This window comes from Rhinatrema bivittatum, chromosome 8, assembly GCF_901001135.1.
Source record: "Rhinatrema bivittatum chromosome 8, aRhiBiv1.1, whole genome shotgun sequence".
NCBI lineage: Eukaryota > Metazoa > Chordata > Amphibia > Gymnophiona > Rhinatrematidae > Rhinatrema > Rhinatrema bivittatum.
In genome coordinates this window covers 200,302,058-200,327,637 of record NC_042622.1, presented here as the reverse complement: position 1 = coordinate 200,327,637, position 25,580 = coordinate 200,302,058, and the positions used below count along the sequence as shown (strand labels likewise).

General features: G+C 46.7%; 1 protein-coding gene across 2 annotated transcripts in view; it reads right to left on the bottom strand.

Moving 5' to 3' along the window:
• The window catches only part of MNT (MAX network transcriptional repressor), an 85,914-nt gene that overhangs the window by 29,895 nt on the left and 30,439 nt on the right, over positions 1 to 25,580 (bottom strand). For both annotated transcript variants that reach the window (XM_029613624.1, XM_029613625.1), the window contains one exon: positions 22,343 to 22,454. In XM_029613624.1, coding sequence (XP_029469484.1) covers positions 22,343 to 22,454 — 112 coding nt within the window. The remainder of the gene's footprint in view (positions 1 to 22,342; positions 22,455 to 25,580) is intronic.

The following is a 25,580-nucleotide window of genomic DNA, read 5'->3' as shown; positions in this document are numbered from 1 at the left end:
CAAGTCCTTCACACTTTTGGTTTGAAAGAAAGCCATCACTTTCTGCCTGGAGTGGATGAAAGGCATTAGGAAATCTGACAAACTTTTAGGCCTTTTTTTTTTTTTCCCCCCTCCTCAACAAGCTTGGGATTGTTGAACTGAGCCCAAACATTATTCTAAATGTTTACCATGCTGTCGCCGTTGTATTTGTGGTTGTTTTTGATTTATGTCTTATCTATTGCATTTTATTGTTTTCCTCGCTCAGAATGCCTTTCTAGTAAATGGCATGAATAAGAAAACAAAATTAAATGACGGCCTCTGTAGATAAGTACTCACTAGAAGCTTTGCGGTGCCCGGGGTTACTTAATTCCAGTGTTTGTTTTGGGTAGGGAAAAAGAGAGAGAGCGCGAGTGGAAAGTGTGCACGGTCCTGTCCAAGTTCTGAAAACAAATGAGGCAGGCCCGGTGGTTCTCATCTCGATCCTTGGTGATCCCCACCCCGATCAGCCTGGTTTTCAAGATAGCCACAATAAATATGTATAAGAGAGATTTGCACAGGCTGCCTCTGTTGTATGGAAACATCTCCATGCACCTTTGAAAACCAGACCGTGCCGAGGACCACCGACATTGGGCTACGGCAAGCTAGCCGCACAGTTTGAACCTTTTACGCTTACGTGGTTTCTAAGCCAGCTCACCCCGAAGGGAGACAGACTGCTGCTTCAAGAACCGTCTGTGCAAGGGCAAGGCAAGAGGCATCAGCTCATGCTCTGGAACCCCCCCCTTATCACCTCCCACAATTTGAAAAGGGGCATTTTAACATCGCTGCTCTCGTACGCCAAACGTCCCCTCGACACCAGCAGGAGACAGCCTTCAAGGTCAGTTACGTCCAGGTCAGTTTGAGTAGGAAAGCATGCTGTCCAGTCAGGTGGGGGACTTTCAGCCTCCCGGATAATAGGCCGCCATAAATTCTGAACACGGTGAAGAGGGGGAGGATTATTATCGTGGTGGTTTAGAATCTTTTAAAAACGTTTTTCTAAAGGCACAGTTGCGACAGTGACCACGTCATCGAGCCATTAATGCGCATCACCGTAAGCAGCTTGGGGGGGGGGTGGGTAGGGGGGGCCTACGTAATAAGACCTATGCTAAAACAGAATTTAAATTTTAGCATGGCTTTCTGTTGATGTGCGAGGTAGAAACCAGTAGTATGGCAGGATGCAGTAAACTAATGGGATGCAAATTGACTAGAAGTAAAAAAAAAAAAAGCATGTTTAACTGAAAGAATCAAGCTAAAATCGTGAGTTAACCTAAATATCTGCACTAATGCAGAAAATTGCTTTAAAACAGGAGTAGGGAAGTAAGTGCTTGAAGCTGGAAGGAGGGTGACCAAAATGGTCTTGCATGCAAGATTGACACCGAGCATCCCAACTTGTGTGCAATCTTGCATGGAAGACCATTTGGGCAAGCAATGTCAAGTGAAACCAATGGCTAAGATCTCTGGGCAAGGCACCTTCAGCCAAACAATATGCCCTTTGGGGCTGTGCATCCTGACCAGGGCACAAGCGAGTGTGAACAGCATTGCTCTGGGTGCCCTCTTTAGAAAGCTTAACCTTTCATTTCACACCTGGCATGCCTCGCTCAAATGGCCTTGCATGCAAGAATGTGCCCAAACTGGGTTATAATCTTGCACGCAAGACCACTGTACCATAGTGCCAGTCCACACTGTTCAGTTGTAGGTGCCCGCCCCAGACAGATTACACTTTGCCATGCCTTGCCACAATGGGGCGAGCACCTACAGCTGAATATGCACAGGCACTGTGGCATAATGGCCTTTCATAGGAGACTGGAACTGTGCAGCAGGGTGAGGTTTAGAGTGTGTACGTGTGCACTCTCTCCACCTTACAAGGACTGCTTTGTATTCTTCCCCCTAACTCTGTGTGAGGGGGTATAAGTGGTGTGTGTGTGTGTGTGCAGGGGCAAGGGTCGGGGGGGGGGGGGGGGGGAGGGACTATTGAAATTGCTTTGGCTGGCACAATGCTAGAAATGTAATTCCTGAGTCTGAGATGAAATAAAAGTTTACTCACATTTCTGGAGGCCACTGCTGTGTCCATGGTAATCTCTGTTTCTACCATTCTGGACACAGAGCACTGGCCATCAGAAATGTGCGTTTCCTCTACCTCAGACCAAGGAAGGAGTGAAATTTCCAGTGTAAGCTCACTGGGGCATGAACCTACAGCTGAACAGCATGCCCTCTGGCGCTGTGCATGCCAACTTTAGCATACTGTTCAGCTGTAGATGATCTTATACTTTGTTACCCTAGCTGTGGGTGCCTTCCTCAGAGAGTTTATGCTTTAATTTTACTTGCCATTCATTGACAAAAATAGCCATGCAAGAGAATGCGCCCAGAAGTTGGTAGGCACGGCACCAATCTCACATGCAATACCATTTTGGCAAGGCACGGCAAACAAAATTAGAGCAAATCTCTCTAGGGTGGCTACCTACAGCTAGGTGAACAAAAGTGTAAGTCCATGGGGTGGGCATCTACAGCTAAACAGTATACCACAGAGTCAGGATACACAGCGCATGCATACTTGTTCAGCTGTAAGAGTGCCTATCCCCCCTCCTCCTCCCCCCGCCCCAAAAGCGTACACTGGAAATTTAATTCCTGGGTCTGAGGTGGAGTAGACTCGCATTTCTGCTGGCCCAAGTCATTCTATTGCTCTGCCCAGTGTGGTAGAAGCAGCTAAACACTAGCACACTGGGCACAGCAACAGTATAACATGGCCACCAGAAACATGAGTTGAGTTTTACTCCTGCTCTGACCCAGGAATTAAATCTCTAGCGTTAAGAAAAGGTGCCTCAAGCTATCTAGCCTTTAATGCACCTCTCCCTGCATTGCTGAAGAATAGCTAATGCCTTCTTTTACATGAGATTTGCATGCACCTGCGCTAACTTTACTCCTGTTTTAGCATACCTATTTGTTTGGAGTTATAAACTCTATTAAGGGTTAACTAACTGCGGAAAAAATGCGTGCTAAAACAGGAATACCCGCGCTAACGTCAGCACGCTTTATCACATCAGCCCCTTGGGAAGCTCCTGAATTAACAAACCCCCCCCCCCCCCCCCCCGTGTGTTAATAACGTGAAGCGCTGTTATAAAACCACCGGAGAGACTGCCCAGCTCTTCCCAAAGTCTTGGTAGATGGGTCTGCTCCCAGGGAGTCACGATTAAAAAGAGCTCGCAACGCCCGCAAAGCGGCCAGGGTACAAACAGGCAAGACTAGAAATAAAGGGAAAGAGTAATGAAGCCAAATATCCTTGGCAAGTTAAGGAGGTGAAACGTGAAGCTAGAGAAAACTAAATCAATGGTCGGAGTCTGCAGGTCTGAAAAAGAATATTAAAAAAATAATATGCAGAGACTTTTAAAAAAAATTATTAACAACAGACTTTTAATGTCTAGTTTCTTCTGTCTTATTTCTGCTTTCTCTCCCATGCCTGCAGCTCGAATGATAGTCTGCTGCCCATGCATAGCCACTTTCCCCTCAGAGACCTTGTCCTGAGCGAGGAAATCAAAAGGTAATAAGCTGAGATAAAAGTCATCAGATCGGGTCATGCAAACAACCCAGGAGACGCATCACTCTGCACGTGAGCCCAAAACACATGCGTTCCTGTGTTCCCTCGTCCACCAGAGGAGGGGATTTGGGGGTCCAGGAGCACTTCTTAAAACAGTTACCCACCTCCCCAACCACCCTCCTTGACAACCCTGCAGAATTATAACCCCTGGTCCCGTAGCCCTTCACCAGACCGCAAGAGAAACAAATACTGCAAACGGCATCTCTAGTGAGCAAATATTTAGCTGCCTCGGCTTTAATAACCTTAACATTAAGATGGGAATGAACCTGTTCCTGTTAGGGCCTAGCCAGGTCATTGAGCTCTGGGAATCCCTTCAAGAGATGGAGGTAAGACCCTTGCTTGCATCTGGATAGTACAAGCAGGTTCAGTCACAGCACAAAAACCAACTAAGCCTGCAGATAAATATCATAAGGTCTATCCTATCTGCTCATCTTCCTTCTCTACTGCAATTCTGAAGACTCACATGATATCCAGCTTTATCCTCATTTCCCCACACCCAAATATCCTCTAGGCTTGCCCCATGCTCCCTTAAATTGTGTTAGTATTTTGTTCTAGGCCACCTCCATTTGCTAGGTATTGTGTTATCAATGGATTCAGAACTTTTTTTTTTTTTTTAAATAATTACACAATCTTTCCCATTATCAGTTCAATATGATCCCAGCACAGCACCTTGGTGGCATTAGATAGCTACATGAAGGCTGTTCTGTTCTCTCCAACACATACCCTATTCACCCCTCCTTGCTCATCTGAGCTCACCTTATGCTGTGCTTAAACCCAATCAGTCATCTCCCCGAACAAAAGCAGAGAGACAGAACCTGAAGTACAGAAACACACTTGGCAGATGCCTAGCCAGTAGGCCTCTCAACCCACTCTGCTGGCTTCAACCTTTATGCTCTATCACCATCATCAGATGCCCTCCTCGATACGAAAGGTTGGCAACTATAGTGTGACAATTCTCTCTATACTCAGCTTTCCTCTCTATTGAACCTGTGTTTCCCAATCTTGACCATTTTCTTATGTTATCACCCCCGATTAGTCTGGGTTTTTTTTTCTCCTTTGCCCTCATTAGTAAATTAGCAAATTTGCCACCAGAATGCGGACATTTTGTGCCATGTGTAATAAGGGATTTCTCCCCATTTTCTCTACTGAAAAAAACAACGTGCTACAACTGACCCTGAAGGCTTTATCAAGGTCAGGTGTACTGCACCAATTCACAGTAGTAAACAAATCTGTAGACTACAAATGTAACTCACCCACACATAACACTAATGTGAGCATTCACACATAAAGCTTTATTTACAGGTCTAATTTATATGCCAATAAAACAGCTCCTACTTCCTGCATGGGGAAAACAGGAGATCTAGGAAGTGGAAAGGACCCTGCATGTGTCAGTTGTGCTCTGAGCCTCAAGAGACATTCTGCCCACCCCCGTCAGTCTATTCCACATGGTAATGAGTCACTCCCTTCCTAGCTGCCAACATGTGTACCATAGGCACACTGTGCCTATGGTACACATGTTGTGGCTGCAGACATGCCTTCATCCTGTACTTGTGCAGGTGCTCCCCAAAGCCATCCAAACTGAGCAAAAAAAAAAAAAAAACAACAACTCTCAAATTCACAACTATGATCCTTTCTTTCGGGCTCTAAAAACGAAATAAAAATGTTTTAACTGATGGAACGAGTTCGTGCCTGCGCCATAAATGGCCTGAGAATTTCAGAAACAAGCCTTATCGTGGATATCGTGAAGTATTATTGTCATGTACATGTCGACTCTAGGTCATAGTTTTGAGGCTGCATTTTTCTATTTTCTCAGTAGCATTAAGAACTATTCGGCAGAGTTGGGCCAGTTCCTGAATTTGTTTTTGAGGCCGTAGCTATCCGGTGCTCAGACACTTGACAAGCAACAAGCAGGGGGAAAAAAAAAGGATGCGGAAACAGATGAGGATTGAGTGAGTCTGCAGGTCATTCCTCTCCCTCTCCCCAAAACTACCAGTTAAATAGAAATTAAAAACCTATTCTTCACTAAAGACTTGACTGTTCTAGATTAAAAAAAAAAATAAAAATCATACACCACCATGGCAATTATTCTTCCTTACTGGATCATTATGGGCTGTCCACCTACTCAAAGAAAATGTTAATTGTGCTGAGAAGCAGAAATCGCTGCTGCTGTTACTATTACTACTAACCACTTCTATGCTACGGTACTAGACATGTGAAGCCCTGCAGTGGTGCAGACCACACACACAAACACACACACTGTTGCTTCTTCAGTGTACATTTTGGGGGCTGTACTCTCTTACCCTGAAAGTAGAGAGATCACTATTTTTTTTTTTTGCCACATTACAAACCCTTTGAAAAGACTTCTCCTAGCAATGCTGGAGTTTGGGGAATGTTTGCTGAAGATCTATGAACTCGCTGAAGACTCCAGTTCTTTAAATGGGCTCTTTTGTAAGTCACAAATCCTGGCAGAAGGGACCAGGCTTGATGATCAAGCTCTGAGAGAAATGCTCAGATCTGCAGATTACAAACCTTCTCATCACATAGAGGCACGGTTTCTAAATCACTATTTGGTGGAAAAATATGAATAAAAGAGCCATCCCAGGTTCAAATATCCACATCATCAACATAACCCAGGGCTGATGCGAGGGTTTGTAGTGCCCTAGGCAGACCAATGTAACACTGCCCCCCACCACCAACCCACCCCGAAATGTGCCCCTTTAACAGTAGTAGATATAGAGTTATGGTCTCCCTTTTAACAGCTCTCTCTCTCTCTCTCAAACCTGGCGAGTGCTTCATGACTGCAGTCAGCCCTCCTTTCATATTTTGAAAATGGCGCCTCCTGTAACCCGGCGGAGCCCTGCCCACTGACCACTAGGTGGGAGTAGGCACCTCTTATTTTTAATCATCAGATCCAAAAAAAATATTCAGTATCACTGGACAATAATAAATGGTCAATCCAGCAACAGCAGACATTTTACTGTAAAAAAATTTCCCTCCCCTTCTGTGTCAGTAAAATTCAGATTAAACCTTGGAGGCAGTATAAAGGGTCCTACCCTGCATCTCCTCTGCCTTCAGAAAACCCCAAATCATCTTCAATCCATCTTCAAACGTCTTCCTTCCCCTTACAGCTGAGGAAATACCCAAAGTCCCATTTCTTGGAAGCATGAAAAAAAATTATTATAGAAGTGTGTTTGAACAGACATTTGAACGGGTACAGACTGCTCTTCTGTCGACTGAAAATGTCTTTACCAAATTATGAGTGCATCAGCTAACATCAAAGAGCTCAATTTGCTATGTTGTTTGTTTTTTTTGCAGCATGTCTATGATGGGGGGGGCTTAGTATATGAAATCCTAAATTATCACACCCCCAAAAATGAATGTAGAATTTTCAGATGCTTTAATACAAAGTTTGCAGAAGCTGTTTTTGTAAGTCCTGAGATTTTTGTTTCATTAATGCAACACAAACGCGTATCTTCCCATCACACGGTGTGGCAACAGCCCCTGGGATATCCTATGTGCAAATATTTTTGTAAAAAAACTGGTTTTGAATTTACTAAAAATAATGTATATTGCTATTTTTTCTTAATAAAAGGATCCATGAGAAAAAGAAAGCATTCTTTGCATTAAAAAAAAAATTGCTCCATCAGCTACCACTACAGTTAACACTGAACAGCTAAGTTATAACGTTAACCTTTAATTTTAGGATTTAAGGTCACTTCAACTTTACACCGAAAATTACAAATTCACGAATAGATTAAGGTTTAATTTCTTGGTTAGCCTATCTTTGGCCCAGAATTGCAAGTCTTTCTTTCCCCGCTGGAAAGCTCTGACTGAAGCCTTCCACATAAAAGCAACCACCATCGAACTGTGGAAAAAAAATAAAAATAAACTAGGTCATTTCGACTGCAGCATTTTTCTGAGACCCGTCAAAGCCGGTTAACACAAAAACACGAGGCCAAAGATAAACCCTGCAGTGTGTGAGATGTAAAGCTACACATAAACCGTCCCCATCCCCAGGGGCGGCGAGAAAGACGGACGGTGCGCGCGCGCACACACACACACGAGCAAGACCACAACAGCAGAGCCCGCCCTGCAGAGAAGCTGCACCGCCCTGACTGCGCTCGCGCACACCCTCCGCAGCGTGCCAGGCCAGGAGCGGGCAGGAGAGAAGGGGTGACGTCAGGCGGCTCGCGGTAGCCATGTGCTTGGTGCGCACGTGGACGCAGAGCTGGCACGGAAGAAGAGAGGAGAGAAGAGAGCAGCGCTGCCGAGAATTCTCTGAAGAAAAAAAAAAAAGGCGCGCGCCTGCCTCTCTCTTTCTAGCTGCTGGCGAGCTCAGCGTTCTTGTATACAGCTCACGGCCTTGACCGACTGGCTCTGGCACTGCTGAATCATCCCCGCGCCCCCTGCCCGGCAGCAGTCTCCTTTCTATCTGCCTATAGCCGCAGTACAATCGCGGCCCACCGCTTAAAAAAAATGAAATGAAAGACAAAAATAATGAATGCACTTCGAAATGTAAGGTCGCAAAACAAAATACGCCAAACTATAAATATATAATTCTCTCTGAAGCACTTAAGACTTGAAAAAAAAAATTTTGGCCCCCAGGCGCTAACTACTCATAAATTCTGTTTCTAATAATCCTATGCGCCCATAAGATTTCTCACAGCACACAAGCTTTTTAAATCTGGCTTTCAAGTGTCAAAAGTTCAAAGCTCACGGGCCCATTTTTTCATGTGAAACAGCAGCTCAGAGCCTTTGCTTTCTCCTTAGCACTAATACTATGGAAATGCATCTCAGAATTTTATTTGTCCAAAAACAATTACCTATTAAATAGCATGGTATGAGAGAACCTAAACATTTACAGCTAAGTATTAACATTTATTTTCCTCCTTCCCCCTATCTAAATATGCAAGATTAAATGTCCTTTGTTCTAACAAAAAAGGGAGTGAGTGCCAAGGTTGTGATGTGTATTAGAAACTGGTTGACCGATAGGAGACAGCATCTAATGGTAAATGGAAGCTACTCTCAAGAAAGAGCATTGTTAAGAAGTGCCACAGGGATCGATATCGGGACCGGTTCTGTTCAGTATCTTTGTGAGCAATATTGCGGAAGGGATGGAAGGTAAAGTTTGTCTATTTGCAGATGACACCAAGATCTGCAACAGAGTGGACACGCCTGAAAGAATAGAGAGAATAAAAAGTGATTTATGAAAGCTTGAAGAGTGATCAAAGATTTGGCAGCTGGGATTCAATACCAAGAAGTGCAGAGTTGGCATCTGGGATGCTGTAATCCAAAATAGTTGTACGTGATGTACGTCAGAAAATATTTCTTCACAGAGAGGGTGGTGGATGCCTGGAATACCCTTCCGGAGGAGGTGGTGAAAACCAAAACAGTGAAAGAATTCAAAGGGGCATGGGATAAACACTGTGGATCCCTAAAGGCCAAAGGATGGGAATGAAGAAAAGAGTGCATGGGGGTAACTTGCAGATGCGTCGGTTACTGCCCTTGACCAATAAGCCTGGATACTGTGGATGCAACTCCACCATTGCTCTCTGCTTCAACAGCAGGGGGAAAAGGGGAATTGGATTCGTACAGCAACTAATGAGGACCTCAGCTTTTACGGTCTCGGGGGGGAAAAAATACGTATGGGGGTAATGTACTGATGTTACGGTTTCCGCCCTTAACCACTGAGCCTGACTCTTTGATGCAACTCCATCACTGCTTTCTGCTTCAAACGGCAAGGCGTAACGGGGAATTGGATTCAAACAGCAACCAAGGAGGGTCCTGACTTTTACAGAAATGGGAAACTGATAAGCATGAGGGTAACTTCCACAGCGCAGCTGATACTATCATCAGCTTGCTGGTCAGACTGGATGAACTATTTGGTCCTTTTCAGCTGTCATTTCTGCTTCTGTGTTTAAAAAAAAATCTGAGTTCTATCCTCCTAGTACTTAAAAAAAAAAGTCAACCAAAGTAGTCAACCACTTTTCTATGTTGCTTGTCAACACAGACTTCAAGCACATCAGCCCCAGTGCCCCCAACAGCAAAATTCAATGTATATCTAAGCTTAAGAGTTAAATCACAGAATGCATCTCCACTGGGGAGTTAAATATAGGCAGGCAATATGGTTATTTATTCACATTTATATTCCATCCCTCCCCAATGGCCAAAAGCAGGATTTCCAAACATAAAACTATTAATATCCAGTAGGATTACAAAGTGATCTTTTAATTTTGAAAGCACAAATAAAACAAAATGCCACATCCCAGCACCCCTGTAAGTTAACGTGTTGGTGCATTTGCCTCTTACTACCAGTAATTATTTCTCTTAGGCATAGGCAGCGCTGTAGAGATTCACATAAAATACTATTTCTGCTCCCTGGAGCTTAGAATGTGATCAAGACTACCCCTGGACAGAATGTTTGGGGGTGGCCTGCACAGAACAGCAGTTGCTGCTACCCTAAAACATAAATAGGAATGGCTGGGCAGACCATTTTGGTCTTTATCGGCCGACACTCACTTTGTTCCTATGTAAGACATAGACACCAGACAAATATGAGGCTTCATGAAATGTACTTATTACAGTCAACATGATTACAATCAACAAGGCTATGTGATTGGGGAAAGCAAGGGTCTCAATCTTAAAAGCAGCCTCAAAAAAGGTGGGAATTTAGGTGGGGCTCGAATATGACCTGAGAGGGGGGCACGATGCACCAACTCAGGAAGGAACAGCAAGGTGGAAACTGCAGAGCTGACAAGACAAGAGCAGCGATGCAGGAGGAGGGGTGTAGGGGATAAGACGGGAGAGATAATTAAGGACTGAAGACACTTTTAAGCACCTGGGGCAAGTGGATTTTCAGGGCTGGCAAGGCTGGCCCCTGGGGCAGGAGGGGAACGGTGACATCTATAGCCTGGGAACTGGCAGCAGCACCTCTGGCCCTGATGGGGACCCTAAGGCGGGGAACACAAGCGTACAGAGAAGGAGTTTCTGCCCCAGGAGGAATCTGGGAAGCAAGCAAGCTTCAGGACCACACATAGGAACTGGGAGAGAGAGGGAGGGAGGGCTGCGCCTGGGCCAAGAAGGGTAGGGAGCGGAGAAGAAGAGTGACAGAGCCAAGGGGGAAGGGAAAGAGGCAAGTTAGAGGGCTGCGTGGAGGAGGGGAAGACGGGAGGAAGGGGAGGAGGCAGGGCTGCAACAGGGTGGAGTGGGGAGGTTCACTTGCTGGGAAAGAAAGGCATTTACCAAACCCCACCTTAAAAAAAACCCCAAAAAACTATTGGGAGGAGTGGGAAGAGGAGAAAATGGCAAGTCACTTCATCCCTGGCTAATAAGTCCTGGAGGAATATTCAAATCCCTGCCAGTAGGTGAACAGAAGAAGCTTGAACTGTATGCAAAAGCAAATGGCAGCTAGTGCAATGGCTTGAGAAGAGGGCATACGTGGTCATAACGGCATCGGAGGAAGATAAGATGTGCAACTGAATTGTGAAGAGGGATGGCTCACTGAGAGACCCACAAGGAAGAAGCAGGACATGAGAGAGTGGATAAGGGATTTGGTGGTGTGTTCAGAAAAGAAGGGATGGATGTTGGCAGAGCCAGATCTCAAATTTGGATGCCCATAGGCAATGCAAGGGGGAAGATCCTCTGAAAATTATCAAAAGATGGAGAGGGAGGGGAGGGGCGTTTTCTTCCCAGACTGCCCCATCTCCTCTTCCCACAGTGACTTCCTGTTAACTTGGAAACCTGTACAGAGGGCAGGCTGCCACGGCTCGCAGGCCCCCCCGTGCTAAGATTTGTTGCAGGGCTTTTCAAGGTAAGAGTGGAGTGGGGGCACTGTCCCGGCACAGCTGCCCACGCTGCCTAGCCCTAAATCCGGGTCTGGATTCTGGAGATGCTATAGAGAAGGAAATGATGTGCTGGCAGTCTTTTGGATACGTGCAAAGAGAAAGAGGAGCAAAACATGACACCCCCCCCCCCCCCCCCCAAGGTCATCATCATGGGCTTGAGAGGAAAGCTAGGTTCTGTCTTGGCCACACGCTAAATTCAGAGTGGCAATCAGACGTCCAGGCGATGATCTCGGATAAGCAGGCTGAGATCCGGGACTTGACTTGACTTGAAGTAGACCTGTGAGCCACTGGCATAAAGACGGTACTGAAAAACCATGAGAGGAGATCAGAGCAACCGGGGAATTAGCACAGAGAAAGACAAACGGGCCCAGAACAGAGCACCGAGGCACACAAATAATGGGATAGCGATAGAGAAGGAGTCACTAAAAGTATACTTTGGAGTAGTATACGCAGAACCCAGACAGGACAGAGTCCCAGAAATGCAGTCATAGATAGCGTTAAGGCGTAGATGGCGATGGTTTACGTCTTCCAAGCAACTCGGATTCTCCGCTGTCAGAGCCAGGACACTGGGTTTGATGGTCCATTGGTCTGACCCAGATTGATATTTCTTCTAATGACCAACTGTGCGCTGCCCTGGGCATCATAGTGGAAGGAAGGAGATAAATCAGCAAACGGTGTGAAAGGCAGCAGACAGGGTCAAAGAAGATGAGGGATCGAGTAGAGGCACGAACTTCAAATCTTTTCCTTTGGAAGGAAATCAGAATGTGGGGAGGGGGGGGGGGGGGCCATGAAATGACACACCAGGGGACGACGACTCAGAACCAACGTCAGGAAATATTTCTTCACGGAGAGTGTGCTGGATGCCTGGAATGCCCTTCCGGAGGAGATGGAAGACGAAAACAGTCAAAGAAGTCAAAGTGGCATGGGATAAGCACTCTGGTTCCCCAAAGACTAGAAGACAGAATTGAAGAAAAGCGTGCATGGGAGTAAGTTTGCAGGTGCAGCCGTTACTACCCTTAGCAGAAGGCACGGAGATTGCTACCCTTAACCAATAAGCCTTGGATGCTTTTGATGCAACTGCCACGTTGCTCTCCACTTCGACGGCAGGGGGAAAAGGGGAATCGGATTCAGACAACAACCAAAACGATGGCCCCGACATGTACGGTCTGGGGAACCGACAGGCAGACATAAGGGGAAAAAAAGCACAGGACTGCTTCTACGGCCACAAGCAAAGCTCGTCAAGCAGCGCTGCCTGAATTTTCAAGAAGGCTCATCACCATTAAAAAAAGTGTTGCTACTGCCGTAAGAAACTTGCTAAGCAGACCGGATGGATCATTTGGCCCTTTTCTGCCATCGTTACTACGTCACCATGACCTCGGCCGTGAAGAGGTCGCTGGATGGAGACTTTGCCAAAGGGGCCGGCTCCCTGAAATGTAAAAAGGGCTGAACCCAGACTGCTGTGGATCCAGAATGACTCGCGACGTGAGAAGATGAAAGCAGCCGAGGTGAACGGCGCACGTCCAAGTAGTTTGGGATGTGAAAGGAAAAGAGAAAGCTGGGAGGATAGCAGGTCAAGAAGGGTCCGATGAGATCTTCTCTGAGGAGTGGTGTGCAGGGCCGGATTTAAGATGTTGGCGCCCTTAGGCAGAATGCCTCGGCAGTGCCCCTTTGAAGCTGTGCCGGCACACGGCCCCCTAAAGCGGACAGAAGCAGGCTCCTCTTTTTGCCCCGGGATGTTTTCCGCCCTCAAAATTTGGTACCTCAGGCAGCCGTGCCTATTCTGGCCTGAACCTGGGCCTGCCACGGTCACAAGTAGGGTCTGAAGAACGGTGGTGGGAACAGTGGCGCTGGAAAACCAAATACGCCGAGCGGTGGGGGGGGCTGCCGCAGGAAGGGTGAGCGCCCGGAGCGCCACGCCAGCCTTTTCGGTCTGTCTGCAAAGTAAGGGAGCCCGAATGGAGGGGGGGGGGGGGGGGGGGGAAGAGAGCTGCAGAAAAACAACCCTTGCCCGGGGTTCCACTTTGTCCAGCAACTGCCCCCGCTTCTGAGGATGTGACAGAGGGGTGGGGGGGGGGGGGGGGAATGGACTGCAGGGCAAGCTAGAACGGAGAAGCTGGGTTGGAAAAAGGTCAGAGGAGTAAACAGCGCGTTGGAAGAAGAGATGATACACGCATGGCTGCGGTACAAGTCTGGGCCTGGACACCAGCAGCTCTGGTGAGTCAAACGTATGTGCAGCAATGTTCTTACGTAATAAGAGACACAGAAAACACCTTTTTTTTTTTTTTTAAAACAAAGTGCCTGAAATGGTACATTTTTAAAGGTTTTGGGGGTTTTTTTTCCTGTTAAAGTGTGCTCTGGGGTAAGGTTCTCTTAGGCCTGCAACGGAAGGGCTGCTACGTGACCCAGGCCAGCCCTCAGAGGCTGAGCCACTTCTGGTTTCGGCCCACTGCACTCCAGTCTTCCCTAGAAAAAAAAAAACAACTTGAAACTACAGGTCCAAAGATGAAAACTGTTGAAACCAGAACCGGAGCAGCCTGTTGGGGCTGACCCGGCTCAGGTGGCCACCTTACACGGAAAGGCCCCGCTGCCATTCTATGCTGCACGCCAGAATTATATGAGAATTATAATGGAGGGGAGAGGGGAGAGACCTGCTATCCAACCAAACAATCTGATTTCCCCAGGAGAAGGAATGGCCCTAGTGGTTAGAGAGATGAGCTGAGAACCAAGTTAAGCAGGATTCAAATCCCACCTCTCTCGCGGAGGCTAGTTTTGACCATGGGCTAAGTCACTTTATCCCCTGCTGCCTCAGGTACAGACTTAGACCATAAGCTCTTTGGGGGAGGGGGAGCAGGGACAAGGACTTATTGTACCTGAATTACTAATAATGCTCAAGGCAGCTTACATCATTATTTGGAAAGACAAGTTAAAAATCCCCTGGCTGCTGGTATCAGTTTATGCAGCACGAACCCAAAAGCAGCTAAGCAAAAGTTTATTCCAGACTGGGGGCACAGGGGCACGTTTGTGCCGTCAGTTTTTACACTTGCAGGGCCTTTCAGCTCCTTTTTTTTGCTGATGGCATTAAAGAAGGAAAACCTTGATGCACAGGACAGGAACACAGCTGCTCGGTTTACCACAGACTGCAGGACTGCATTTTGAAACGGGGCTTTTACAATGAGGAAGATGTTTACAGAAGAAGGGCGATTCCTAGCAAAGGTTATTGTGAAAAAGCAAAAAAAAAATTCAGAATTCCCTCCTCTTAACTGATTTCACCAACGAGAACAAAAGCCGCGTGCCAAACACACACGGCTCCTCGTTCTCCGATTCGCCTACACGTCGGGTATTCAGGGAGATGGGAGGGGAAAATCAGCGCAGTTCAAAATGATGGGATTAAAGTGTGAAATGGTTAAAAAATGATCATTACAAAATATAGTCGGACAAAAAAGAAAGAAGACTCAAGAGAATCAAAAGAAGGGAAAAAAAAAGTAGAATGGCCTGATATTCTGAATAACCTGGCTATAAATGCTGTGCTTGTTCCACAATTTTGTTATGAAATAGATTGATCCAGTTCTGTTTTACCTAAGAAAAGTATGAATACATTAATTAAACTGACTTAGAGAATAGCCACTGCTATTACTAGCAACGGTAACATGGAATAGACTTAGTTTTTGGGTACTTGCCAGGTTCTTATGGCCTGGATTGGCCACTGTTGGAAACAGGATGCTGGGCTTGATGGACCCTTGCTCTGACCCAGTATGGCATGTTCTTATGTTCTTATTTCCATGCATGCAGTGGGGCAAAAACTAGGACTGAATCAGCCTGTTCAGGTTGACCTAGTGACAACCCTAATTCCAAACGATGGCAAAAATATATTAAATCAATTCTAAATCAGAGGAACATAACAGATGTGACCAGGAGGAAGACCAAAAGTGGGACACAACAGAGCTGTGAAAGGGAGCGAGTTATAAATCAAGAGGAAAACAGCCGGCACGGTTTCCCTTCCAGGGCTTCCCTGCTCTGCCTCTTGCATTCCTGCCCCCGCACTGGCCTACTTTCACAGCCAGGCCTAATCTACCAAGTCAGGGCGGAAAGCACTTCAGGAGATGAGAGCCGACGGGGGCTGCTTGCTGCAGGAAGAGAGACACAAAGCCCCCTTCCCATCCCTCTCTGTAATTAAAAAGTCCAAATGGAAGATCAGCCACAGAATTTAATGACACAATCCCCTGATTAACTACACACTTCAGCAGCCAAATTCTATGAAAGCTGCAGGCAGCTATACATTTATCAATGGAGATAATTATAATTTGGGGTTTATTTTAATTGATAACCAAATCCTTAACAGCATGGCATCAGCATTCATGTTTTAAGCGTCCCGGGATCAAATCAAACCTCTAAGAGATGCATATGGGTTGCTCCAGGTAGGGCAGAAACCATACGTGGTGATGCCCACCTAAAATCAAGAGTCGCTATGCCACTCCTGATCTTTCTTTTAAGTCATCATCATCATAGCAGTTCTCAACCCTGTTCTCAAGAGCACCCTAGCCAGTCTGGTTTTCAGGCTCTCCCTAATGAACATGCATGAGAAATATTTGCTTACATCAGATTAGTGCTCCTCCTCGTGTCCCTGTCACGAGTCGCTTACGAGGCATGCAGCAGAATTCAGATTTTGTGAAAGCTTCTGCTGTGGACCCTGGGACTGGACTGAGGCCACCAACTCATTTCACTTCGGCCAACTTGTTACGTCCCTGCCACTCTGAGCTGGATTTGAATCAGTGAACCAGAAAGGCTCTGCAACCATTCCCTTAGGACCACCCCCATATACAGAAATGTATCTTGTGCACATTCATTAGAGACAGCCTGACAAGAGAGCCTGGGTGGAGAACCTCAGCTCTGGAATTTGTCCTGCAGAATGCACTGAGAGGGAAGGTACAGACCACTGGGCTGGAGTCGGTCTCATGGAGGTAGGCATGGAGTCATGGTAGGCATGGAGTCATGGTAGGCATGGTAGTCGGTCGCATGGAGGTAGGCATGGAGTCATGGTAGGCATGGTAGTCGGTCGCATGGAGGTAGGCGGTCAATGCTGTACCACCCTCACCACTGAATGATGTCTAAAATCGGTTCACATATTCCTTACCATTACCACAGCTCCTGCCTCCACTGTCTGTGCTGTCAACATGAGATGCTTCCAGTGAGGGATAACATTTTGCACCCACGTATAGGTTACCTCTGTGCACACTGGGAGGGAGAGGTTAAAACCCTTAAGTCCCACAAATCCTCTTAATAAAATTACAAATTCATCACTTTTCAGGCTCATCTACAATTTTCTGACATTTTTTTTGTAATTTCACTTGTCTTTAACTTGTTTATTTATTATGGGTTGTGGGGTTTGTTTGTTTTTCAGCTATTTTCCTATCTTTGACAAGTCCATGATTCAGGTAGTTAAATCGAGCTCAGGGCCCTCTGTCCTCAATGATGCTGAAAAGAATGACTGGGGACACTGAAGCCGCCAGCCTCAAAAGGAGGCACCAGTTTATTGCCCAAGCACAAAAGGGATTCAAGAGAAACTCTGCAAGGAGAGACCTGTAGGAGATCCTCATACATCTTCCCAGCCGTTTCCCGCAACTTCCCACAGGTCAACAGTCACAACTTGATGCATTCCTGGGGTCACTACGTCTGCCAAGTGAGCCAGTCTCTAAACAAAGACTTTAACCCTGCCTTGGACTGCACTGAGGAATTTGTGGCTCCTGCTTCTTTTATTTGAACTAAAAGCATGAAAAAAAAAAAAAAGAATCAAATGGGAGGTGACAAAACACCCAAACTAGCCCACCCGACAGCTCTGAATGCACATACGATAGTCATTCCTGCTCAGTACAGGCTTCCAAAAATATCTCCAGACTCCAGCAGTGATCGCTACGTGGCCAATTCCGGCTTTCAAGTCAGGTCTGCAGAAGCCGCTCTGCGAGCAACTCAGCCCTGCTGAATCAAGGGCAAGAAAGGGACAAAGGAAGGGATTCTGAGGTAGCCCAGAACGCGAAAACCAGGCCTGCGTGGGAATGCAAGACTCTTGGATTCAGCCAAACAATCAACTGTGGTGCCCAGGGAGCTCCCGAACTTACAGAACGAGACTGCAGGCTGCTGCGTTTCCTGCTGCCTTTCTTGCGCTTTTCACAGCAAACTCCCATATCGTGCAGGGCAAAAAAATTAAATAAATAAAAATTACCAATTCTTTGACAAGGGTTCCGAATCATCATCATCATCATCAGTATTTGGAAAAGGGAGTTTATTTTTGTCCCTCTGTTGCCATGGTTAATCAGAAATCCGATTTTCTGCTTTCTCCGGCCTCAGAGCTGCCATGGTTTGCTCACTGGTTCGCCAAGGGACGGGGAAGGGGGCAGGACTGTGGCATTCAGCAGGATCAGTCACAGCCCTTACGTGGCTGATGCCCACTGGGATCCAGTGTAAGGAGGGCCACGGACGCCGGGAGAAAAAGAACCACCATCCTTGTGGGAAAGGCGGAAACGCATGATCCACGGTGGCTCCCTCCGCAAACAACAAGAAGTGCGACAAAGTAGTTTTACTTCAAATCATTACCACGCCGTGCTAGAGTGAGCGTCAAGACTGACCTGTCACCGGGCAGCCTTGGCAATTCCAAGCCGCTGTGGTACATCGCAGGACCAGCTCTGTGCTCGACACTAGGACCAGGCAACTGAACTTTTCCTGTTAGCTTGGGTGCGGGGAGAATGCGGAAAGGGAAGACCGAGCTTCTGCAGCCATGCGCGGGCTGGCCCCGACCCTTGGCACTGCCGTTTTCTCTGAACGGTAAGACGCAAAGAGCATTTTTTTACAAAGCAAACCGGTGTGCTACACGCGACCCTCGTCTGGCCACCCAAAGTGCAACCGCTGGTTCTCCACGGTTCTAGGCAGGTGGCCGCCACTGCTTTCAAGCCTCTGAGGATGACGAGAAGGGAGATGCGTCCGTGGCAGAAGTTTGAGGGGGGACCCAGGGCTCCGGGCAGCTTACCACTCCCAAGGGCGGAAACTGACGTCGCTGCCTGCTGCGGCATACTTTTCAAAATTCGGAAAGGAATGGGAAAATGCCTCAGAAAACAACGGGCAAATGATTCTTTAAAAAAAAAAAGAAAAAAAAAAGTGGGGGATGGGGAAGTAAGCAATCAGCATGGTCCTCTTTTTCTTCCCAGAACAATTCCAGGTACATCTTTCAGGGACGCAGCTCTCAACGCAATCCTCAGGAACTCCTAAGCCAGTTGGGTCTTCTAAGTTACCGAAATTGAACAGACAGGAGACATGGAGAAATACACTTATTTTATTGTGGGCTGATGCAAACCCGTTGAAAATGTAGCAGGAAGTTGCGGGAAATGGCTGGGAAGATGTAGGAGGATCTCCTACAGGTCTCTCCTTGCAGAGTTTCTCTTGAATCCCTTTTGTGCTTGGGCAATAAACTGGTGCCTCCTTTTGAGGCTGGCGGCTTCAGTGTCCCCAGTCATTCTTTTCAGCATCATTGAGGACAGAGGGCCCTGAGCTCGATTTAACTACCTGAATCATGGACTTGTCAAAGATAGGAAAATAGCAGAAAAACAAACAAACCCCACAACCCATAATAAATAAACAAGTTAAAGACAAGTGAAATTACAAAAAAATGTCAGAAAATTGTAGATGAGCCTGAAAAGTGATGAATTTGTAATTTTATTAAGAGGATTTGTGGGACTTAAGGGTTTTAACCTCTCCCTCCCAGTGTGCACAGAGGTAACCTATACGTGGGTGCAAAATGTTATCCCTCACTGGAAGCATCTCATGTTGACAGCACAGACAGTGGAGGCAGGAGCCGTGGTAATGGTAAGGAATATGTGAACCGATTTTAGACATCATTCAGTGGTGAGGGTGGTACAGCATTGACCGCCTACCTCCATGCGACCGACTACCATGCCTACCATGACTCCATGCCTACCATGACTCCATGCCTACCTCCATGAGACCGACTCCAGCCCAGTGGTCTGTACCTTCCCTCTCAGTGCATTCTGCAGGACAAATTCCAGAGCTGAGGTTCTCCACCCAGGCTCTCTTGTCAGGCTGTCTCTAATGAATGTGCACAAGATACATTTCTGTATATGGGGGTGGTCCTAAGGGAATGGTTGCAGAGCCTTTCTGGTTCACTGATTCAAATCCAGCTCAGAGTGGCAGGGACGTAACAAGTTGGCCGAAGTGAAATGAGTTGGTGGCCTCAGTCCAGTCCCAGGGTCCACAGCAGAAGCTTTCACAAAATCTGAATTCTGCTGCATGCCTCGTAAGCGACTCGTGACAGGGACACGAGGAGGAGCACTAATCTGATGTAAGCAAATATTTCTCATGCATGTTCATTAGGGAGAGCCTGAAAACCAGACTGGCTAGGATCCCGGCACGCCCCTTCCTGGTCCAGCCCGAACCCTCTCTAGGCAGCCCTACGTCCCGCGCTTTGCAGGCATCCTCTTCCTGGCAGGCCTCTTGCCCACTGCTTTCCTCCAGACCTGCAGTTCTGATTTCCAGAGCCCCCCTACGTTGCCAAGAGCGACCATTCTGTAGCACAGAGAACGCCACCTTATGGCTGCCACTAAAACACTACCAACTGGAGGGACAGATGGATAGACAGATAGACCTGATTTGCCATCTGACTTGTAGCTCAAATAAAACCAGACCAGCTAAGCCATTACCCAGGACTGGGTTGAGAAGCACTGGCTGAGGCCTGCACCTGCAGCCTTGTGCTCTGTGCAAAGCACGTCTCATCTAAATAAAAATAAATAGATACAAATTACATGATATACTTGCACGCACATTTCTGATCCACTACAATGCGTTAGCTTTGTTGCACGTCAGCTGCATTAACTTATTTTGAATCTTTTAAATGTCTCTGACAGCAGCCAGGCTGGGTCCTTAGGAGGTATCCGGCAGATCCCAAAAAAAGCAGAGCCTCTCTCTTTACTGCTCACCCCCAAGGATAAGCAGCAGGTTTCTCTTATCTCCCTAGACAGTGGGGGGAGTAGCCAAGTGTTTAGAGCAGCGGGCTATGAAGCAGAAAAGTCAGGGTTCAGGTCCTGCTGCTGCTGCTTCAGTAATCTGCTTTGAAGTATCGGGAAAGGTGGAATATAAATACATAACTAACAACTGTTCATGGAACTTTTCCTCCAGGAACTTGTCCATACCCCTTTAAAACCCCGCAATGCCAGATGCCGCGCCCACTATCCTCTAGCAACAAATTCCACACTTTGATTGTGCGCCGAGTGAAAAAATACTTTCTACAATCTTTTTTAAATCTGCAGGTTGTTAGTTTCACGCAGCGTCCCCTTGTTTTAGTATTATCTGAAAGGGTAAATAACCGCCACCCCCCCCACCCCCCCCCCTGTGATTTTATAAACCTCTATCATATCGACTTATCCCCTCTCGGTCATCTCTTCTCTAAGCTGAAGGACCCCAACCTGTTTAGCCTTTTCTAAACTCTTCTTCTTCAGTGGTTAATAGCATGCGCAGAGAATTAACTGAAAGCTGACAGAGGTGCTGTCTATAGTGAATATTTAGCAGCGTAAGCCTTTCACTCTGCCCTTTCCTCAGGTAAAGTCTGCATTTGTATAAATAAAGAGAGAGAGAGAGATTCTCAGAGAGAGGAATAATCTTGTGCTACAGCTCCAAACTGCAAACCAAGGCTGTCACTGATAAACCACGTCCATTATTTTGTGAAAGGGCTGAAAATGCTTTTGAACAGACCCCTTTTCACACCTTAGAAACCAGAAGCCCGGGCGCACCCTGCACTGAATCCACAAAGCCTCCTATGTCAATTAGCTAGGATGCTGGTGCAGCTCCCTGTGACTATTACAAGGGACAATGCTTTCCTCCCCTGGTCTGTGGAAGAACAGGTAGACTGATATCTTAAAATAAAAAAATACAGATTCAAGTAGAAAAAAAAAAAAGAGAAAAGAGTAAAACTAACACACATAATTAGCATAGCTTAAGACCAGAAACCAAACTCCATGCAGGAATAAGCTGGAAGGTGGAGTCAGTCAGCTGCACGCCATGCTCTCGCGAGTCTGCACCACGGAGGACAAAAAGGTGACTGCGTTCAATCTGAACCAGAAATAAAGCTAGACAGCGTTCAGGTTGTACAGTTTGTCCTACCGAAACTCCTGATGTCGAAAAGAACCCATGGCTCTTTCTCCATTCTCCAAGTTACACACCTATCATGACAGTAACTATACAGCACTCTGGATATACGTGCACGGATGCACAGAGACACAAAGCAGAGACGGACACACACAGACACATGAATATCAATACCTGAGAGTCAAGACCACACACACAGGTGCACAAATCACATACAGACCTACAGGCACACACAGTAAAACGGGGATAGATATGAACTCATGCACCATTAATTATTTCCATAATGACAGAGAAGAGGAGGGAAGAGGAGACAGGTAAGATCAATCCACCCAACAGCAGCCCTATACAGATACAATCTTAAAAATGACAGAATTTTGCACAATTGGCAGCTTTTTGGGGGGTTTTTAATACCAGGGAGATCAATAAATATTCAAAGGCGCAGATCATCGACCTCACACCACCCCCACCCCCCCCACCAATTTGATCCAGAGCTTTGCTGGCTCACACAAACAGCACGGACCCTCCTTGGCGCAAACCAAGCAGCACAGGAAAGCAAAGAAAGGGGGCTTAACGGGGGGGCTCGTCTTGACATCCCATTCTCACAAATGCATAAAGCACGCAATTACTTTTCACTTATGGTCACGTCAATCCTTCCCACCTTCCCGGGCACGAGAGCAAGGTGAAGAGAGGACGTGGGAGAGGCAGAAAGGAAGCAGCAATAAAGGTTGCGGCGAGGCGAAGGCCATACCTGGATATACCTCAAGGCGCTCCTGAGGACGCTGAGGTTGGACGTCTTCTTGTCATCTACGTTGGGGATGTTCCTCTTTAAGGTCTCAAAGCATTCCTTCAGATGTGCGCGTCTGGGAAGAAAATGATTCCAGTCAGGCTCGGGGGGGGGGGGGGGGGGGGGCGGGGGGAGAGGAGGAGAACCCAACTCAGCAGCAAGGACCATGCAGCCAACTCGTGTGCCATATCCCCCCCCCCCCCCCCCCCCCCCAAAAAAAAAACCTCAGTTAATCATGTAAACAGATGGCCAAAATATAAGAGCTGGACACAAAAAAAATCAGGCACGTTATACATTAATAAGAATGCCCTGTGATAAAATGACAGGATAGAAGAGCACTGCCACTAGTCACAGCCGTCCCGACATCACCCCTTCCCCCCCCCCCCTCAGATCCCCGAGACGTCGTTCCACCCCCACCTCGCATCAGGAGTTATGGAATCCACCTGACTTAGCTCCCCCTCCCCCCAACGTCTCCCCTTAATCCCAGGGCAGAAGCAAGGCCCGACCACTCCCGCCCTGGCGTTCCACATGGCGCTGGCTGTGGCAGTTCCCTTGTACGCCCAGCATCTGCGAGGCTGGGCGTACAAGGGAAAGGATGCACGGATAGAGGGATGCAAAAAAAGCTTATACATCAGTTTGCCTGCACAATTTTGAAACATTGGATCTTTTGCTCCAGGATTTAATTTCTTGCATCTTCTCCTGGACAGGAGAAACAAATAATTCCATAGCCAAAAACGTCTGCAAAACGCACTGGAAGTTCGTTACCTGATGTTTAAATTTAGCTTTTGAGGACAAGAGAAAAAAGCCTACCGTTTCAGAGAAAATAATTCTTAATTTACAAAAGTTAATTTTCTGCTTCTGCAAGTGTACGGCGCTATAACTTAGTACGATACATCTGTGAGCAGCATGGCAACCTAGCTGGCTTTTTTTTTTTTTTAATGCAACTCAGGTCCGTGGAGCAGTATTTTATCCTATGCAAGCTCCAGGGGAAAGAAAATCTCAGGGACGGGGGAAGGGCACAGGCGCTAATTAGGGCCCTAGAGCAAGGTCTTGCTGGAGGTGTCGTAAGATAATGCAGCACAGTTGCAAGGGAAAGCCAGCAAGATCCCTGAACTGATGATTTAAAAAAAAAAAAAAAAGAAGTTTATTCTGTGCATTCATGGCCATGCCTGAACCCTGCCAGAGCAAGATGGAAAATCTTTAGTGAAAGCAGAAAAAGTAAAGCACAAAAACAGCACCATCAAAAAAAAATAAAAAAAAAATAAAAATATATATATATATATATATATATATATATATATATATATATATATATCGGAATAACAATGCAGCCGGGCTGACGTGTTTTTCAAATCCCACATCTCTTACTGTCATTCCTTGTGACCTTGGCCCAAGTCATTTTATCTCCCATTATGGGCCTTATTTTCTAAACGGATCGCACGCGAAATGTCCCTTATTGCGTGCGATGCCAAAATGGGGGCGGAGTCGGCCCCGGAGTGTCACCGGGGCCGACTCCGTGAAGACGCCGCGGACGACGAAAAGGTAAGGCCCTTTTCGCGTCCGAGTTCGTGCCCAATAGCTAAACCTTCTATGGTGGCGCTATTGGGTGCGAAACCGGCAGCGATCGCACCGCGACGGGGCGATCGCTGCCGGCTAGCGCAGGCCCGCCCCCTGTTTCAGCCCCCCGCCCCTCATTCCCTAAAGTATCACAGGCCTGCGATACTTTAGAAAATGAGGCCCTATGTGAGGTACCCAATTTATAAACTCTTTGGAGCAGGGACTTATAATCTAAAAAAAGATATGTCGTAAACCGCCTTAAGCTAAAATTGGAAAGGCAGTCCAGAACTACAAAATAATTTTATGACGTCCAGCTGTATCCAAAAATCTGAAAGATTTTGACTTTACAGCCTTCACAACAGGAAAACCCCCCCCCCAAAAAACCCTGTTTGGAAAGTTGTGCACTGAACTTCCAAATGCGTCCATTGTGATCGGCCCACTGCCTCTTCTGTAACCTCAACCTCAAGATAGTCTCTTCCGTCGCCTGCAAGGGCTCTCACTGTACCTAAAGCTCTTCAGTCCGTGCATCCATTTGTCCCATCTCCCGTGTGACTGCGCTGTTCTCCACTGCTGACACGCGTGCGCAAATCCCTCCGCGCCATTCCTCCCCTGTGCCGACACGACGAAGAGACGGACGGACGGGCATGGCCTCCCCTTAACGCGTTCTGTATGTGCATTACCCAAAAGAATGCCTACAAACTGACGGGAGTTACAAAATGTGAATTTATAACAATTTCACATAGGTCCTGTGATTTTACTGTGGCCTAAGCAGGCCCCTGAATGAAAATAATAATAATAATTCCAAAGCCACTGAACAGAAGAGACACTGTCAAATTAGTGCCCCAATAATTTTTTTTTTTAATACTTTTTCACACTGCTTAACAATCCCCACAAGCAGAACTCAGTCTTTGAGGGCTGTAAACAGGTCTTGTTTTCAGGATTTCTACCATGAATATGCATGAGATTTATTTACCAGCCCTACCTCCGCTGTATGCAAATATACCTCATGCATATTCGTGGTGGAAATCCTGAAAGCCCAGCCTGGCTGAGGGCCCTCAAGGGGCAGATTTGGGGAACCCCTGCCTGGAGGGTTTCCATAAGATGCAGCTGTGGGCTGCTTCTCATAGCTCTTAACGTTGCTGTCTAACACTTTCCAGCACCCAGTAAAGGGCAGCGCTGGGACCGGGCTGCTGCAGATCGAGGCCACGGTCCTTCCCGGATTGGGGCATCTCTGATCAACAAAGGCCGGGGCACGGAAGTGCTCTTCATACAGAGCAGGGAAACTTTATCTAAAATAATAAAAAAAAAAGAAACAAATTTGGTTTTCCAAACCTGTTTTACAGATACAAGGAGACCCGCACAGATGGAATTTATTGAAATGTCTTAAGTGATTTCTAAATAATGAAAAAAATTAAAACAAAAAAACATAAAATCACCACTGCAGCAGAACCTTAAGTGTCTCTTCAAAGGAACCTAAGCAGAGATACTCTTATCTCCTAAGAGTGCCATGTGCAGCAAGCAGAGAAGAACAGGGAGAGCCAGGGTTCACATTGTAAATTATCGTGGTTGCCAGAAAGGCTTTTTTTTTTGGCAATTACAGTCCTGTAAGAGGAGTTCGGTCTTAACCAGAGAGGAGTTTAATGAG